The following is a 17,145-nucleotide window of genomic DNA, read 5'->3' as shown; positions in this document are numbered from 1 at the left end:
ATGGAAAACATTCAATTTGGTACGTGGGTTGAACTTTTCAAAATCCATGCTCTATCTCATAAGGTTCTTCATCACATCATTCCTCCAGCACCAGGCAAGGAAAAGAAGACACCTGAAACCGATGATGAGCAGGAGTTGTGGGCGACTCTTGATGCAACAGTTTTACAGTGGATTTATTCCACTATCTCCGGCGATCTTTTGGCTACCATCATTGAACCAGACTCCACTACCATGAAGGCTTGGAATCGATTGACCAACATCTTCCAGGAAAATCAAAACGCTCGTGCAGTCACTCTCGAGCAGGAGTTTTCATCCGTTCGCATGGAAGATTTTCCCACCGCTTCCGCTTACTGTCAGCGACTCAAAACACTTTCTGACCAATTGAAGAACGTTGGAGCCCTTGTCTCTAATCAGCGACTCGTTCTACAACTTATTTCCGGTCTCACTGATGCATACAAAGGGGTCGGTACACTAATTCGGCAAAGCAACCCTCTTCCACAATTTTATCAGGCCCGCTCTATGTTTACTCTTGAAGAAGCCGGTCTAATTAAGATGGCGGCTACCGGCGCACAGGCTTCCATGGTTGCGACACAACCAAAGGATGTTACTGAACCCTCCTTCTATACTGATAACCGCGGCGGCAAGAAGAATAACAGCCAAAATTCTGCTCATAAAAACCGAAACAGTTACGGTACAAACAGCGAACGTGGTCAACGTGGTGGCGGACGTGGTGGTGGTCATCCGTCCCTACAAGCCAACACCTCACAGTGGCAGTCTCCTCCCCCTCCCTAGCAGCAGTATCAATGGGGTTGGATGTTACCACCATGGGGACTCCCTCCTTGCCCATATCTGTCTTCTCAATGGACTCGCCCAAGTGGTCCTCCATAGCAACCAGGACTATTAGGTCCACGTCCGCAAGCCTATGCAGCCAACACTCCTTCTCTAGCACCCACGGATATTGAAGCCGCAATGCACACCATGTCCCTCAATCCTCGCGATGGCCAGTGGTATATGATTACCGGAGCAACCTCTCATATGACGGCATCACAAGGTAATCTCTCGTCTTATTCTAATATGAGTAATTCAAATCAAAATATTATTGTTGGTAGTGGACAACAAATTCCAATCCGTGGTTATGGACAATCAACCCTTTCCACATCTACAAAACCTTTAAAACTACAAAATATCCTACATGCTCCGCAAATTATTAAAAATTTAATTTCTTTGCGACGTCTCACTATTGACAATAATGTTTCTATTACTTTTGACCCTTTTGGATTATCTGTGAATGATTTTCAGACGGGGATGCCACTAATGAGATGTGATAGTATTGGGGATCTTTATCCCATCACGAATAATTATTCAGTCTCCTATCCATCCACTTTTGCAGCTCTTACTTCCAATTTATGGCACAACCGTTTAGGACACCCGGGTTCATTTGTTTTGCGATCTCTTAGCAAAAATAAGTTCATTGGTTGTAACAATTTAATTTCAAAATATGTTTGTGACTCTTGTGTCTTTGGGAAGCATATTAAATTTCCATTTTATGCTTCTCAATCTCATACTTTAATGCCTTTCGATATTATGCACAGCGATTTATGGACTTCTCCTATTTTAAGCACATTTGGGCATAAATATTACGTTTTATTCTTGGATGATTACTCTAATTTTTTGTGGACTTTTCCTATTAGCAAAAAATTCGAAGTCTACTCTATGTTTTCATCCTTGACTTCTCTCATTAAAACTCAATTTGATAAAACCATCAAATGTTTTCAATGTGACAATGGACGTGAATTTGACAATGAGTCTTTCAGAAAATATTGCGATGCTAATGGTCTTATTTTTCATTTCTCTTGCCCGCATACTTCTTCTCAAAATGGTAAAGCGGAACGAAAAATATGCACCATAAATAACATGATTCGAACTCTCCTTGTCCATTCTTCCATGCCCACTTCTTTTTGGTATCATGCTCTTCAAATGGCAAATTACTTGTTAAATATTCTCCCACATAAATCTCTTAATCACAAGTCACCTACTCAGATTTTATATCACCGAGATCCCACTTATACACACCTCTGGGTTTTTGGTTGTTTATGCTATCCACTGTTTCCTTCTACCAGTATCCATAAATTAGAACCTCGCTCTACCCCATGTGTTTTCTTGGGCTACCCGTTCAATCACAGAGGATATAAATGTTATGATTTGTCAAACAGAAAAATAATTATTTCACGGCATGTAGTTTTTGATGAAACTCAATTTCCCTTTTCTAAGTTACATTTACCCTTTAATAATGCATATGATCTCTTCGATGATACTTTACATCCTTTCCACATACATCACTGGAAAAATCAAACTTTGCAACAAATTGCAGCCAACCCTCCATCCACAAGCCAAACTACTTCCCCAAACAATAACCATGTTCCGCACACCATCATCCCAACCGACCCACCTCCAACAAATGACCAGCCAACTCACCTAATCGAAAGGACCATAACAACACGAAGCATGCGCGGCATTTCAAAACCCAAACGCATGTTCAACCTATCTGCCTCGGCCCATGACCTCTTACCCTCTCCCGTTCCAAAAAATCCACATTTAGCCTTGTCCGACCCACATTGGAAATCTACCACGACCTTGTGATGTTAATATTATTCGCTCTATGTGGATTTTTCGTCGTAAAAAGAAATCTAACGGTTCTTTTGAGCGTTATAAGGCTCGTCTTCTTGGTGATGGCAGGTCTCAAAAAGATGGAGTAGATTGTGATGAAATATTTAGCCCTGTGGTTAAACCAGCAACTATCCTGATGGTTCTCAACATTGCCTTATCAAACTCATGGCCCATTCATCAGTTAGATGTCCAAAACACGTTTTTACACGACAATCTTCATGAGACATTCTATATGCATCAGCCCATGGGTTTCCGTGATCATGTTCACCCGGACTACGTCTGTCTTCTAAAAAAATCATAATACGGCCTCAAACAGGCTCCTCAAGTGTGGTACCAACGATTTGCTGACTATGTCTCCACCATAGGCTTTCATCACAGCAAAACCGACCATTCCTTATTCATCTACCGCAAAGGCACGGACATGGCATACATTCTTCTATATGTCGATGACATCATTCTCACCACATCTACTAATGATCTTCGGAAATCCATCATGATGCTCCTTGCTTCAGAATTTGCCATGAAGGATTTGGGCCCTCTTAGCTATTTTCTAGGCATTGCAGTAACTAGACATACAGGTGGTATCTTTCTTTTTCAGAAAAATTATGCAGCAGAGATCATTGATCAGGTCGGCATGTCATCTTCCAAATCGTCTGCCACACCTGTTGACACCAAACAAAAACTCAGTGTCTCATCAGGTGTTCCGCTTGAGGATCCCACTCATTATCGGAGCCTTGCAGGTGCTTTGCAGTATCTCACATTCACTCGACTAGATATTTCATATGCTGTCCAGCAGATATGCCTCCACATGCATGCTCCGAAAACAGAACATATGAATGCTCTAAAACGAATTCTGCGTTACCTACAAGGCACTCTGCATTTCGGCTTACATCTGTACCCTTCATCCATCTCTAGTCTTACTTCCTACACTGATGCGGATTGGGGTGGTTGTCCTGACATAAGGCGCTCAACATCTGGTTACTGTGTCTTTCTTGGTGATAATCTTATCTCGTGGTCATCTAAACGATAACCTACTCTCTCCCGTTCTAGTGCTAAAGCTGAATATAGAGGGGTAGCCAACATCGTGTCCGAGTCATGCTGGATTCAAAATCTTCTCCTGGAAATACATTTTCCGATCCCAAAAGCCACGTTGGTGTATTGTGACAATGTCAGTGCCATATACCTCTCCGGCAACCCCGTTCAACACCAACGGACGAAGCACATCTAGATGGATATTCACTTTGTTCGCGAGAAGGTGGCTCGCGGTCAAGCTCGAGTTCTTCATATCCCATCATGTCATCAGATTGCTGACATATTTACTAAAGGGCTCCCGCACATACTTTTTGATGATTTTCAGACCAGTCTCAGCGTACGGGAACCTCCCGCTTCCACTGCGGAGGTGTGATAGACCAGAATATTTGTTAGAATATTCTTGTAATAACATCTGTATCTTTTCCATTCATAGAATAGGCAGTACCTTCCTAATCTATTTTAAGTAAATAATTGATGTATAGTTAAGAGGCTTCTATATTGGTCACACATGATCATTGTACATATATGGATACAGATTAATGAAAACAGTAGGAAAACAATTCCTTTCACATGCCATGCTCTACTGTAATTCGCCATTAGGTTTTTGTTAACTCTTTCTTTTCATTTTATTCATGATTGATTAACATGCTTAATTGTAGATTTTTATCTTGATTTGTTCTATAGTTTAAGTTTCTTTTGATTCGTATATTGCATTATGATTGTCATGTCCATTTGTAGGTTAGATAATTGTGATTTAGATGGTTAATTTCCCTTTTTTAATTTGATCATTAATTCATGTTTAGGTTAATCCTTTTATCTTTAGATTTAATACTCACTTTAATTATCCATTTAACCGATTCATTTGGTTTGTGATCATCTTGAATAAATTTAAAATTCCATTTGAATTTATGTGATATATGCCTTGTATATGTCCATTCCATTTGCCATGATCACATGATTAGTCTTTGATTGTTTGTCCATGATTATTCCATTGCCATTTGAATTTATTTAGATATTAGAATATGCTTACACTTGTTGTGTCATTCTCATTTGACTTGATGTCTTACTAACCCCATTTTCTTTGGTATCCACATGTAACTTTGAGATTCAAGATGGGATCCTAAGTATTCAATGCCTCTAACCCATTAACTTAACTTGTATTGTGTAAGAGTACCATGCCACTTGTATGTTTTAGGCATGGTACATAGTTTGTAATCTTGTCTACTTTTCTTTCCATTTACCTTTTATGTTGTAATAGTTTCATCCTCCATTGTGGGTCGAATGTTCCCCCACCCCATGAGAATGTAATAGTTTAGGTATATTTCCTTTATTAGTTCATCATGCATGCTAACTAAAAAGATAAAACAAACAATATAAATAAATCATTTCAAAAGAAACAAAAGGTACTTGATCCAACATCAAGTTGTTTTTCCAAATAAAACTCACACCATTTCAATGTGAGTACTTGATCCAATGTCAAGTATTTCCCATCCATTCCATGATCCATGATCCACATCTCTTATCCATTCTCTTCTCAATCTCATTTTATCTTTCTCCTCCATTTTTCAGACACTTTCATAATAAATCCAAACACTTGATCCAACATCAAGTGCCTTTTTCAAAACCCTTTCATAACAAAACGGAATGCAAAAATGGGGTGTACGTGCTTGTACATAACATTCAACTACTTGGGTTTTCGGTCGTACCTAACTTAAGTACCCGACACTTAACTTCCCCCTTAAAACTTCCAATGATTGAAATAGGTTAGATCTAGGTGCTATGAGGTAGAAAAAGGGTAGTTAAGATACCATTGTTCTTTTGACTCCCAAGTATTATGATTATTGGTCGTACTTAGTTAAGGGTCAGATACTTGTATCCCTCTAAGTTCCAATGATTATACTTGCCAAACCTTTTTCACAATTCAAATCTTTTTGGACGAAAAAGAGTGGTTAGGATAACATTTTCGTCTCAACTCCCGAGTCTTTGGATTATTGATTATATCTAGCCAAGGGTCAGATGCTTGTCTCCGTACTAAAATCAACCCCAACAAATCAAATCATCTTTTTCCTCAGTGCACTCTTTCAAACCTTTCAAAAATGACGTGTTACTTCCGTTCTACCATGAACGACGCTTAAGCCTCCATGTGTGAGCAAGTAATGTTTAACTTCTAGAGTGTGATCCAAGTGCGTCCACTTTACCGCATACAAGGAAATACTTCCCGCTCCCATGAAAGAATATACAAGTAAGTGAACAGTAGCACGTGAACGTCAATACTATTCAGTAAAAACAACCGAACGCATACTCCATTTGTGAGCAGAACTATAGAGCTATGACTTCCTCATTGCACGTATGAGGATACGTAGGCATAAGGGCCTAAATCCTTGGTGGGCACACTAACTTAAAACTTATTCTTTCCCCCATCTTATCCTTATTCATATCATTCCTGATAGCAAGCAACATACAGATAAACAACATCCACACACATTGATACAAGTAAGTGCTTCCCATCGAGTATGATGGATGTGAGGGGTGTTAATACCTTCCCATTGTATAACTGACTTTTGAATCCTCTCTTGGTTGTGAGACCATTCTCATTTGGGGTTTTATCTCTATTTTCCCTTTCCTTTAGAATAAATAAAATCTGGTGGCAACTCTATATTTTTCACGGCGCGATAACATTGCATAATCAGGATCAATAAACAAAATCTTCTTCAACACTTGTCAATCATGATGAGAGTTACACGCCAAGAACCTTAAGCAACAAAGAATGATGAGATATATCATTCCTATCCTTGTCTAGAGTACCTTTGAGTATAAGGCGTAGGCCCCAGTTACTCAAAGTATTTTCTTTCGTTCATATACTTTAGTGCAATTCGAATCAAACAATTGTCAAGTCTACTTTAAAAATCTATCTCAACAATACACCTTCCCTTTGGATCAAACACAACAACCTCCTCTTTGATATTCATACACCTTTTGGGTTAATCACCTCATTGTTGAACACCCATATTTGAATCAATTTCTTCATGCATTTCCTTATAGAGTTACAAACTTTGGCAATCTTGCTTCTTGCCGTGTAGGGTTACAGACTCTGGCAACCATTCATTCTTCCCTATAGAGTTATAGACTCTAGAAAACTATCATTCTTTCCCTATAGAGTTGCAGACTTTGGCAATCTCATTTTTCATTGTGGAGCCTCATGATATGACAGTCATTCATTCTTGCCTTAAAGATTTAAAGAATCTGATAACCTTTCATATTGCCTATTGAGTTACATAATCTAGTAAATCTTCATACAATGCCCTGTAGAGTTATAGACTCTGGCAACCCTTTCTTTCTATCTTGTTTTCCTTTTCATTCCTCTCGTGCTTTGGTAAACCATTTCTCATTCATGTTCGTCTTATCAGTCCTCTCATGCTTATGAAAACCTTTTCTATCTTGTTTGCCTTGTCAGACCTCTCGTGCTTAGGAAAACCATCCCTTGTTCATGTTTACCTTATCAATCCTCGCATGCTTAGGCGAATCCTTTCTATCTTGTTTTCTTTTTCAGACCTCTCGTGCTTAGAAGAACCCTTTCTATATTATTTTCCTTGTCAAACCTCTCGTGCTTAAGCAAACACCCTTTGTTTTCTCTTTGGCCACAACATTCATTGGTTAATGCCACGCTCTTTGATTCAGATGCACACCCTTCATGGGTTCTAAACAACACAACATTAGTTTAGACCATAATTTCACCATACAAACCCCTATCTTATTTCTTCTTTGGCTAATCACCTTCTATTGGTTAACGCCACACTCGTTTACACTTCAAGCAATTCTCTGTTTCTTTTCTTAATCAATCAAATCTTTCTTTCTTTTTCCGTCTTAATTTCATGAACTACAAAGCTCTGATTTCCTCATTGCACTATGAGGATACGTAGGGACGTGGATTCGAATCCTTGGAGAGCACATTAACTATTAACCTTTTTCCCCTTTGTTGAGATCATCGCAAGTAATATTTAGATATAACACCCATTCAAGCAAAGAACAACCAAAATAGTTCCCGTTGAGTACAACAGATGTGAGGGGTGCTAATACATTCCCCTTGCATAACCGACTTCCTTACCCTCTTTCTCTTCCCCTGGGTTTTATTTATGTTTTCCCTTTCCTTCGGGAATAAATAAAGTTTGATGGCAACTCTGTTGTTTCTTAGAGTGTGCGATGCGCTTAGGCATTTTTTTGCGGTGCGATAATGACAAGTCAAATGATGATGTGAATGACTTTCATTATTAGATTCCCTTACCACAAAATTGTACTTCTTGTATGACACATTTAAAGATCTATTGAATTTTGAAGGGTTAATAGTGAAGCTGAACTTTGGTTCTAAGGCCTTGTTTACGATGGCTTTTAGAGTAATAAACTCTTTTTGCCAAATATGACAAGTCTCACAACCAAACCAAGAACATTTCTCTTCCTCAACATCAACTTTTTAAGCATCTAACATGGTTTTCTTAACAACTTCCATTTGTTTTTCCGTTTCTAAAACTTTGGCTTCAAGGTATGAAAAAATCCTTTTATTTGAAGCCAATCTTTTAAAAGTGTCTACGACTTCACCATATAGATTTTCAAAAGCAGATTGTAATTTAGAATAAGACATATCATCAATATGTTCATATTTAGAATGACTTACATTTTTCATCTTATGATGATGAGCCATGAGACAAAAGTTTTCCTCTTCATCCCTTTCACTAGAGCTACCTTCACTTGAGTATTCAATATAACTTTATCAAGCTATGTATGCTCTTCTAGGCTTGCTAGACTTCTTATATTGACCCTTACTTTTATCCTTCTTAAGATGTAGATAATTCGGCTTATAATGTCTGAATTTTCCATAATTAAAACATGAACCTTTGGAATTTCCTTTCTTATTCTCATCTTTCTTTGAGGAGTTAACTTGCCTTCTAAAGTTGACGAGATTGTTGTCGGAGTGCTTTACTCCATTTCTCTTAATGTATTTATGGTACAATTTAACAAGCAACCCCATTTCTTCACCATCCAACTTCTCATTATCACTAGTTCCACTTCTGTCATACTCTTCTATTGAGGACTTAGAACTAGAAGCCATAAGAACAATTGACTTCTTTTCCGCCTCATTGTCGTTGTTCTTTTCTTTCTTAATCTTCTTCTCATGCTTCTCTAAACAAATGATCTCTTGCTCATGTTCGTCAAGCTTTCCAAACAAAGTATTAATGTCTAATGTCAATAGGTTGTTAGCTTCCTTGATGGCGGTGGCCGTAAGTTGCCATTCCCTATTAAGGCATCTCAAAATTTTGTTAGTAGAAATTTCATTGGAAACTGGCTTACCAAGTACATTCAAACAACTTATAAGATGAGCTAACCTCTTTTGCATATCGACAATGGTTTCATCGTGCTTCATATGAAAGAGTTCAAACTCTTGATTTAAAGTATTGATTCTAGCTTGTTTGACCTTATTTGTATCCTCATGGGAAACTCGTAATGAGTCCCACATAGTTTTAATGGTTTCACAATGAGAAATACAGTAATATTCATCAAATCCTACATCGGAGATTAGAATATTCATTTCTTCCCAATCACAAGAATACTTTTTCTTATCATTTTCATTCCATTGTACTTCCGGTTTAGTTACAACAATAACGCCCGCATTGGTCATAGTAATTTCAAATGGACCATTTTGGATGACATTCCATATATTAGTATCAATAAAATTGATATGGATACACATATAATCCTTCCAATAACCATAGTTTGCACATTTAAAAACAGGCGCTTTATTATACGCCCCTTAAGGTTTGGAAGCCATAATCTAATAAGCGAATTTGAAGCACAAGATAAACCAATGCTCATGATACCACTTGTTAGACGAAGGCAACGATCTAGAGGTGGGTGAATAGATCATAATAAAATTTTATATAATTAAAAATTCTATTTTAAAAATATTTACTATGACAAGCGGAAGCAATTTCAGATCAACACTCGTCTATCCCGAACCGTTATCGAAAGAATTAAATATACGTTTAAACCATAACAAAATGTACACTAATGATGAGAAAGTGAATCAATATGTTTTACAAAATACGTTTGAACTAAATCACACAAGGACAATCAATTTCCAATGAAATAGAAAATGATAATTGATAAAGACAATTTATCGAACACTTAGTCTGCAAACAATTTATCAAACACTTGGTGTGCAATAGACACCAAGTGTAACGCCCCGATTTCATTTAAACTATTTTTTGTAATTTAATTATGTGATAGTTTTGGTTGTGTTGTGTTGATTGGTATTTTGATGATTTGTGTATCCTTGGTGTGGTCATGTTCGACTCATATGGAGTAGTCCTTAACGAGTTGGCTTGAGACCCATCTACTCAGTGGAGACCCCCTTGCAATTACTGATGTCACACGAGTAAGTTATGGATAGACATTACTTTTTCGGACCTGGGGGTCCGAGAAGCTGAGGACCATAGAACATATAACCCAACTTGGCCTATTTAGGACATAGTGTGGAGACTATTCGAGTGTAGACTTGATAACAGTTGTTACGTGATACTACACTCATACGAGTTTCTATTGAGAATACTATGGGTTGATAAGTCAGTCATCTAAACCTATAGTGTCCGATAGATGGGATCACGACTTTGGGAACTTTTTAGAACATGCTCTACAAGTTTTATCCGTAGTAAACTCCTTTGGGATGGTTCTTAACCCGATTCCATGCTCGTGACTCATAACAAACCCGTTGATTCTCTATTGATCCGATTAGTTATCGTGAATATCAATGGAACTAGGGTGTCGATAAGGTGAAAAATCATAATCCACCAAAATGGATGACTGATCTTGATGATGGCTTGATCCATCCCGTGACCTTTGTTTGGGGTTGCCTTGTGTGTGATCCCTTCTATGTGATTATTGCACTCATGCATTCACGCGCATCATAACGTTAATCATAATAATAAATTTTCAAGGAACTAAGGTCTTATTTGCAAATAATTTTTACACCATGGATTGTGGATGGAGGAATACCAAAAAGTACAGTTTTAGATATCCTTAGTTTAAGGAGCTACGAAAACTAGCATCCTTTATAGTAGATCCCTTTGATTTCAAGCAACATTATGGGAAGCTTTTATCCGTGCTGTCTACTGATGTGGTTGAAGGACTCCTGAGTGTCTTGGTGCATTTCTATGATCCTCTTTATCGGTGCTTCACTTTTCCAGATTATCAGCTCGTGCCTACGTTGGAAGAGTACGCCCATCTCTTGGGTATACCTATATATAACAAGGTGACCTTTAATGGATTAGAGGAGATTCCCAGATCTCAAGTCATAGCTGAAGCTCTTCATTTAAAGAAATCTGAGATTGATGCTAATTTTATGAAGAAAGGAGGGATTTAAGGGTTGCCTTCTGAGTTTCTCGTTGGTATAGCTATTGCTTTTACTCAAGCAGGTAGCATGGATGCTTTTGAAGCCATTCTAGTCTTACTCATATATGGATTGGCTTTGTTCCCTAACATTGACGGTTTTGTTGATGTTAACGCCATTAGAATTTTCTTGATTGGGAATCTTGTTCCTACTCTGTTGGGTGACATCTACTTATCTTTACATTTAAGGAATTCTAAGGGTAGTGGAACTGTGGTGTGTTGTATTCCTCTTCTGTACAAGTGGTTTATTTCGCACTTATCCCATACACCAGTTTTCTTGGAGAACCAACAATGTCTACGGTGGTCTCAGAGACTCATGTCTCTCATTAATGATGATATTGTTTGGTATGATTTTGCATTCAATGGCGTAGAGATTGTTGATAGTTATGGTGAGTTCTCTAATATGCCTCTTATTGGCACACAAGGAGGAATCAACTACAACCCAGCATTGGCCCGTCGTCAGCTTGGGTTCCCATTGAGAGATGAACCTAATAACATTCGGTTAGAGGGTCTATTCTATCAGGAGGGTAAAGATCCTCAACATTTAAAGAACAGAATGGTGCATGCTTGACACAATGTGCATATGAAAGGAAGATCCGAACTTGGTCTGTGCAACTATATAGCTTTTGAAGCTTACACTATTTGGGTGAAGAAGAGAGCTTAGGAGCTCAAGATGTTGTAGGCCTGCGAAGGACCTATGTTTATGGTTGTGGCTGAGCCATCAACTCTCCATAACCAATATGTAGAGTAGTTGGAAGATGCGCTCTCCAAGATGAAGCAAGAGAGAGACTTGTGGGAAGAACGGTAGCATGCTTTGAACCGCAAGCACGTAGAGTTACAGATTGAGTCGAGAGACAAAGATGCACTTATTGAGGGTCTTGAAGAGTGTGCAGTGAAGAGACAGAGAGAACTAGAGGATTTATTTTCCTCTAGTATTCCTCAACCTTCCGGTGCTTGGAAGAAGATTGTTGATCGACTTGTCCTAGAGAAAGCTCAGATGCAGACATCTTTTGAGTCAGAGATTTGAAGCATCCGAAGGAAGTATACTCCCTTGGCCAGTTCAACTGATTCAGTTGCTAGGAATCCTTTATTTGTACTTTTCCCTTTTTCCTTTGGAAAAAAATAAAGCAAGATGGCGACTCTGATTTTTCAATTGACGCCGAGTTTATCCATAGCTCGATAGTCATGAATGCACCGCTACACTGTTGTTGGTATTAAATAGAAAATGGCTGGAAGAAATGATGTTGCTATTGATGTAGCTTTGTAGGTTGTTGCTCAGGCTATGCAGAATCATCCTAATGCTGGTGGGAACAATGAGTTCCGAGATTTGGGGAAGTGCCAGAGGAACAATCCGTCTACTTTCAAGGGTAGGTAGGTTCCTGATCGAGCCCAGACTTGGCTCAGGGAGATTGAGAGGATTTTCAGAGTGATGGATTGCTCTGAAGCATAAAAGGTGCGGTTAGGTATGCATATGTTAGCTGAGGAAGCTGATGATTAGTTGATCAACACCCATCAAGTGTTAGGTGTTACAGCTGAAGTCATAACTTGGGTTGTGTTCTGTAGGGAATTTATGAGAAATTACTTTCCTGAGGATGTTCATGGGAAGAAGGAGATTAAGTTTTTGGAGCTGAAGTAGAGTAACTTGTAAGTTCTTGAGTATGCTTCCAGATTTATGGAACTTGCTAAGTTCTACCCTCATTATAGTGAGGCGACTGTTGAGTTCTCGAAGTCTATCAAATTCTCGAATGGTTTGTGTCCTGATATTAAGCAGGCGATTGGATACCAACAAACCAGGAGGTTTCCAAAATTGGTGAACAACTGTAGAATTTATGAGGATGATAGTAAGGCTCGGTCAAGGGGATGAGCGAGAGAAGAGGAGAGCAGAATCTGAATCATGGGAAGCCATATAATACTCTAGCCGATAAAGGTAAACAGAGGGCTACTGATGGTAAGAGGCCAAGTGGGGGAGGTTCTCCTACTCCTCTTAAGTGTTATAGGTGCGGTGAGTTAGGTTATCGTGTCAGTGAATGCAAGAGTGATATGAAGAAGTGTTACAAGTGTGGGAAGTCATGACATATGGTTGCTGATTGCAAAGAGAATGTGGTGACTTCTTACAACTGTGGTGAACCAAGACATATTAGAAATCATTACCCGAAGCCTAAGCAAGCTTCAATTGGAGAAAAGGTGTTCGCTCTGACGGGGACTCAGACTTCTAGTGATGACGTGTTTATCAGAGGTATATGTTATATTAATAATACGCCTTTGATTGCTATTATTGATACTGGTGCTACTCATTCTTTTATTGTTGCCAACTATGTGAAAAGGCTATGCCTTATTGTGTCTTCTATGAGTGGAGAAACGGTTATCTAAACTCCTGCTAAAGGTTAGGTGATCACTACTTCAGTTTGTTTGAATTGTCCTCTATTAATCTTTGATAAAGATTTTAGCATTAATCTTATGCTTGCCATTGGAGAATCTTGATGTTATCTTGGGGATGAACTAGTTGGAGTTCAATCCTGTTTATATCAATTGTTATAACAAGTAAGTGCAGTTTCTTACTCATGGTGAGGAGGAAGAAATCATTTTCTTGTCTACTAGAGAGTTGAATGAGCTTTTGGAAGAGGAGGCTCAGATGTTTGTGTTGTTCGTGGCATTATCTGCTAATAGTCAGGAGGTGATTGATGAATTGCATTTAGTGTGGGATTTTCCAGAGGTGTTTCTAGATGACATTTCAGATGTACCGCCAGAGAGAGAGGTAGAGTTTTCTATTAATCTTGTCCCTGGTACCAGACTTGTTTCTATGGCGCCATACAGGATGTCTACATGGGAGTTAGCAGAGTTGAAGACACAATTAGAAGATTTATTAGAGAATAGATTTGTGAGACCAAGTGTGTTGCCCTGGGGAGCTCCGATGTTATTGGTAAATAATAAAGACGGTAACATGAGGTCGTTTTTGGATTATCGACAGTTGAATAAAGTGACATTAATAACAAGTATCCACTTCTGAGAATAGATGACTTGATGGATCAATTGGTGGGTGCACGTGTGTTTATAAAAATTGATTTGAGGTCAGGTTACCACCAAATCAGAGTGAAGAATGAAGATGTGCAAAACCGGAGTATTTATGGAGTACATGGATCATATCTTTCATAGTTACTTGGATCGTTTTGTTGTGATATTTATTGATGACATTCTGATCTATTCTAAATCAGAAGAAGAACATGTCGAGCATTTGCGAGTTGTATTGCAAGTGTTAAGGAGAAGAGGCTTTATGCTAAGTTGTCGAAGTGTAAATTCTGGTTGAAAGAGGTTAGATTTCTCGTACTTGTTATTCAGTTGGTGGTATTGATGTGGATCCATCCAAGGTAGATGTAGTTCTACAATGGGAGGCTTCGTAGTCGGTGATAGAGATTAGAAGCTTTTTGGGCATGGCTGGTTATTATCGCAGATTTATTGAAGGTTTTTATAAGATGGCACTTCTGTTAACTCAGTTGACCTGCAAAGGTAAACCGTTTGTGTGGGACGTTCGTTGTGAGAACAGTTTCGTAGAATTGAAGAAAAGGTTAACTACAACTCCGATTTTGATTTTACCTGAACCAAATGAACCATTTGCGGGGTATTGTGATGAGTCGTTGATGGGTTTAGGTGGTGTGATAATGCAAGATGGCAAGGTTGTGACTTATGCTTCACGATAATTGAGGATTCATAAGAGAAATTATCCTACTCATGATTTGGAGTTGGCCGCGGCAGTGTTCATGTTGAAAATTTGGAGGCATTATCTATATGTTTCCAGATTTGAAGTGTTTAGTGATCATAAGAGTTTGAAATACTTGTTTGATTAGAAGGAATTGAATATGAGACATCGCAGATGGTTGGAATTCTTAAAGGATTATGACTTTGGCTTGAATTATCATCCCGGTAAGGCGAATGTTGTGGGTGATGCTTTAAGTCAGAAGGCTTTGCATATGTCTGTTATGATGGTTAAAGAGTTGGAAATGATTGAATAGTTCATAGACATGAGTTTGGTCTATGAGATGATAACGTAGAGTGTGATGTTGGATATGTTGAAGATCAACAATGATTTTCTTAATAACATTAAAGAGAGTCAGAGGTTAGATGTGAAGTTGGTGGAGTTGATGGTTGGAAGTAATCAGACTGATGGTAGTGATTTAAAAGTGGGCGAATAAGGTGTGTTGAGGTTTAGAGACAAAATTTATATTCCTGACAAAGCTGAGTTGAAGAAGATGATTTTAAAAGAAAGTCATCGAAGTAGCTTGAGTATTCGTCCAGGAGCTACTAAGATGTATCAGGAGTTGAATAAGATCTTTTGGTGGTATGGACTAAAGCGAGATGTGGCTCGGTTTGTTTATGCTTGTATGACTTGTTAGAAGTAATAGGTTGAAAATCAGAAACATGCAGGATTGATGCAACCGTTGGATATTCTAGAATGGAAATGAGATATCATTTCTATGGATTTTATGACGGGGTTCCCGAATAATTCGAGAGGGCATGATGCCATTTGGGTAATTTTTGATATATTGGCAAAGCCAACCCATTTTATCCCGATTAACATCAGTGTTTCTATGCAGAAGTTGGAAGAGATAGATATCTGTATGCTTGTAAAGTTTCATGGATTTCCGTTGAGTATTGTGTCAGATAGAAATCTGAGGTTCACTTCCAGATTTTGGGAGACTTTGTAGGAAGCTTTGGATTTGAAACTGAGGTTGAGTTCAGCTTATCATCCGCAGGCCGATGGCCAGAGAAAGAGGACCATTCAGTCATTATAGGACTTGTTGAGACCTTGTGTTCTCGAGCAAGGAGGTGCTTGAATGGTTATTTGTCGTTGATTGAGTTCACGTATAATAACAGTTTCCATTATAATATTGGAATGGCCCCTTTTGAAGCCTTGTATGGTTGAAGGTGTAGGGCACCTTTGTGTTGGCATGAATCTGGTGAGTGTGTAATGCTTAGACCTGAGATTGTCCAACAAACTACTGAGAAGGTGAAACTGGTTTGGGAGAAGACGAAAGCTTCACATAGTAGGTATAAAAGCTACCATGATAAGCGGAGAAAGGATCTTGAGTTTCAAGAGGGAGACCATGTATTCTTGAGAGTCACTCTAATGACCAGTGTAGGACGTGCTTTGAAGTCGAAAAAGCTTACTCCTCGGTTTATTGGTCCGTATCAGATATCCGGGCGAGTTGGACCCGTTTCTTATAGAGTGGCGTTGCCACCGAATTTGTCAAATCTACATGACGTGTTCCATGTTTCACAACTTCAGAAGTATGTTCCATATCCTTTGCATGTGATTCTGATGGATGATGTTCAGGTGAGGGATAGCCTTACAATTGAGGCTCTACTTATAAGGATTGATGAACAAGAATTAAAACAGTTGAAAGAAAAAAAGATTGCTCTCGTGAAGGTAGTATGGGGAGGCGCTGCCAGAGGAAATATGACTTGGGAGTTGGAAAGTAGGATACGAGAGTTATATCCAGAGTTGTTCACGTCAGGTAATTTTCAAGGACGAAAATGTTTAAAGTGAGGGAGAGTTGTAACGCCCTGATTTTATTTAAATTATTTTTCGTAATTTAATTATGTGATAGTTGTGGTTGTGTTATGTTAATTGGTGTTTTGATGAGTTGTATACACTTGGTGTGGGGTAGTTGCCTTAAAAATGAAGGTATTGGGGAGTGTGTGAGTGTAAGACCCCAATTTTGATCTTAAGATCCCTCATTCTATCACATCATTTGCATTGGCTTTGGGATCACACCTTGGTATCCTCCTTACCCCTCATTCATTGGACTGGCGTTGGGAGATATCACCAAGCACATTTGATTGTATCATACTTTATTTTCCTTTGTTTACTAACCCAAATACCAAAAATATGTCTATGTGTAATGATGTTTCTTTTATAGGTAGTGTGTGTGTCCACCTGTGCCTCATCAAGCTCACATATAGGATTTGAGACCCTTAATGCAAAGAGATCAATCAAGGAAAGGTTCACAATGG

The 17,145-nt window shown here is 38.6% G+C and overlaps 3 protein-coding genes across 3 annotated transcripts; all 3 read left to right on the top strand.

The window, feature by feature from the left end:
- Positions 1-792, top strand: LOC127122866 (uncharacterized). The gene has a single exon (XM_051053142.1). The coding sequence runs from the start codon at positions 1-3 to the stop codon at positions 790-792; it is 792 nt and encodes a 263-aa protein (XP_050909099.1).
- A 2,296-nt stretch (positions 793-3,088) lies between these two features.
- On the top strand, positions 3,089-3,697 carry LOC127122865 (uncharacterized mitochondrial protein AtMg00810-like). The gene has a single exon (XM_051053141.1). It carries the CDS (start codon positions 3,089-3,091, stop codon positions 3,695-3,697), a length of 609 nt encoding a protein of 202 aa, XP_050909098.1.
- Positions 3,698-16,099: 12,402 nt separating this feature from the next.
- Positions 16,100-16,759, top strand: LOC127122863 (uncharacterized). Its single transcript, XM_051053140.1, has 2 exons — positions 16,100-16,646; positions 16,740-16,759. Exons 1-2 carry the CDS (start codon positions 16,100-16,102, stop codon positions 16,757-16,759), a joined length of 567 nt encoding a protein of 188 aa, XP_050909097.1.
- Positions 16,760-17,145: the final 386 nt, after the last annotated feature.

This window comes from Lathyrus oleraceus, chromosome 2, assembly GCF_024323335.1.
Source record: "Lathyrus oleraceus cultivar Zhongwan6 chromosome 2, CAAS_Psat_ZW6_1.0, whole genome shotgun sequence".
Lineage (NCBI taxonomy): Eukaryota > Viridiplantae > Streptophyta > Magnoliopsida > Fabales > Fabaceae > Lathyrus > Lathyrus oleraceus.
This window is presented reverse-complemented; position numbering and strand designations above follow the sequence as displayed.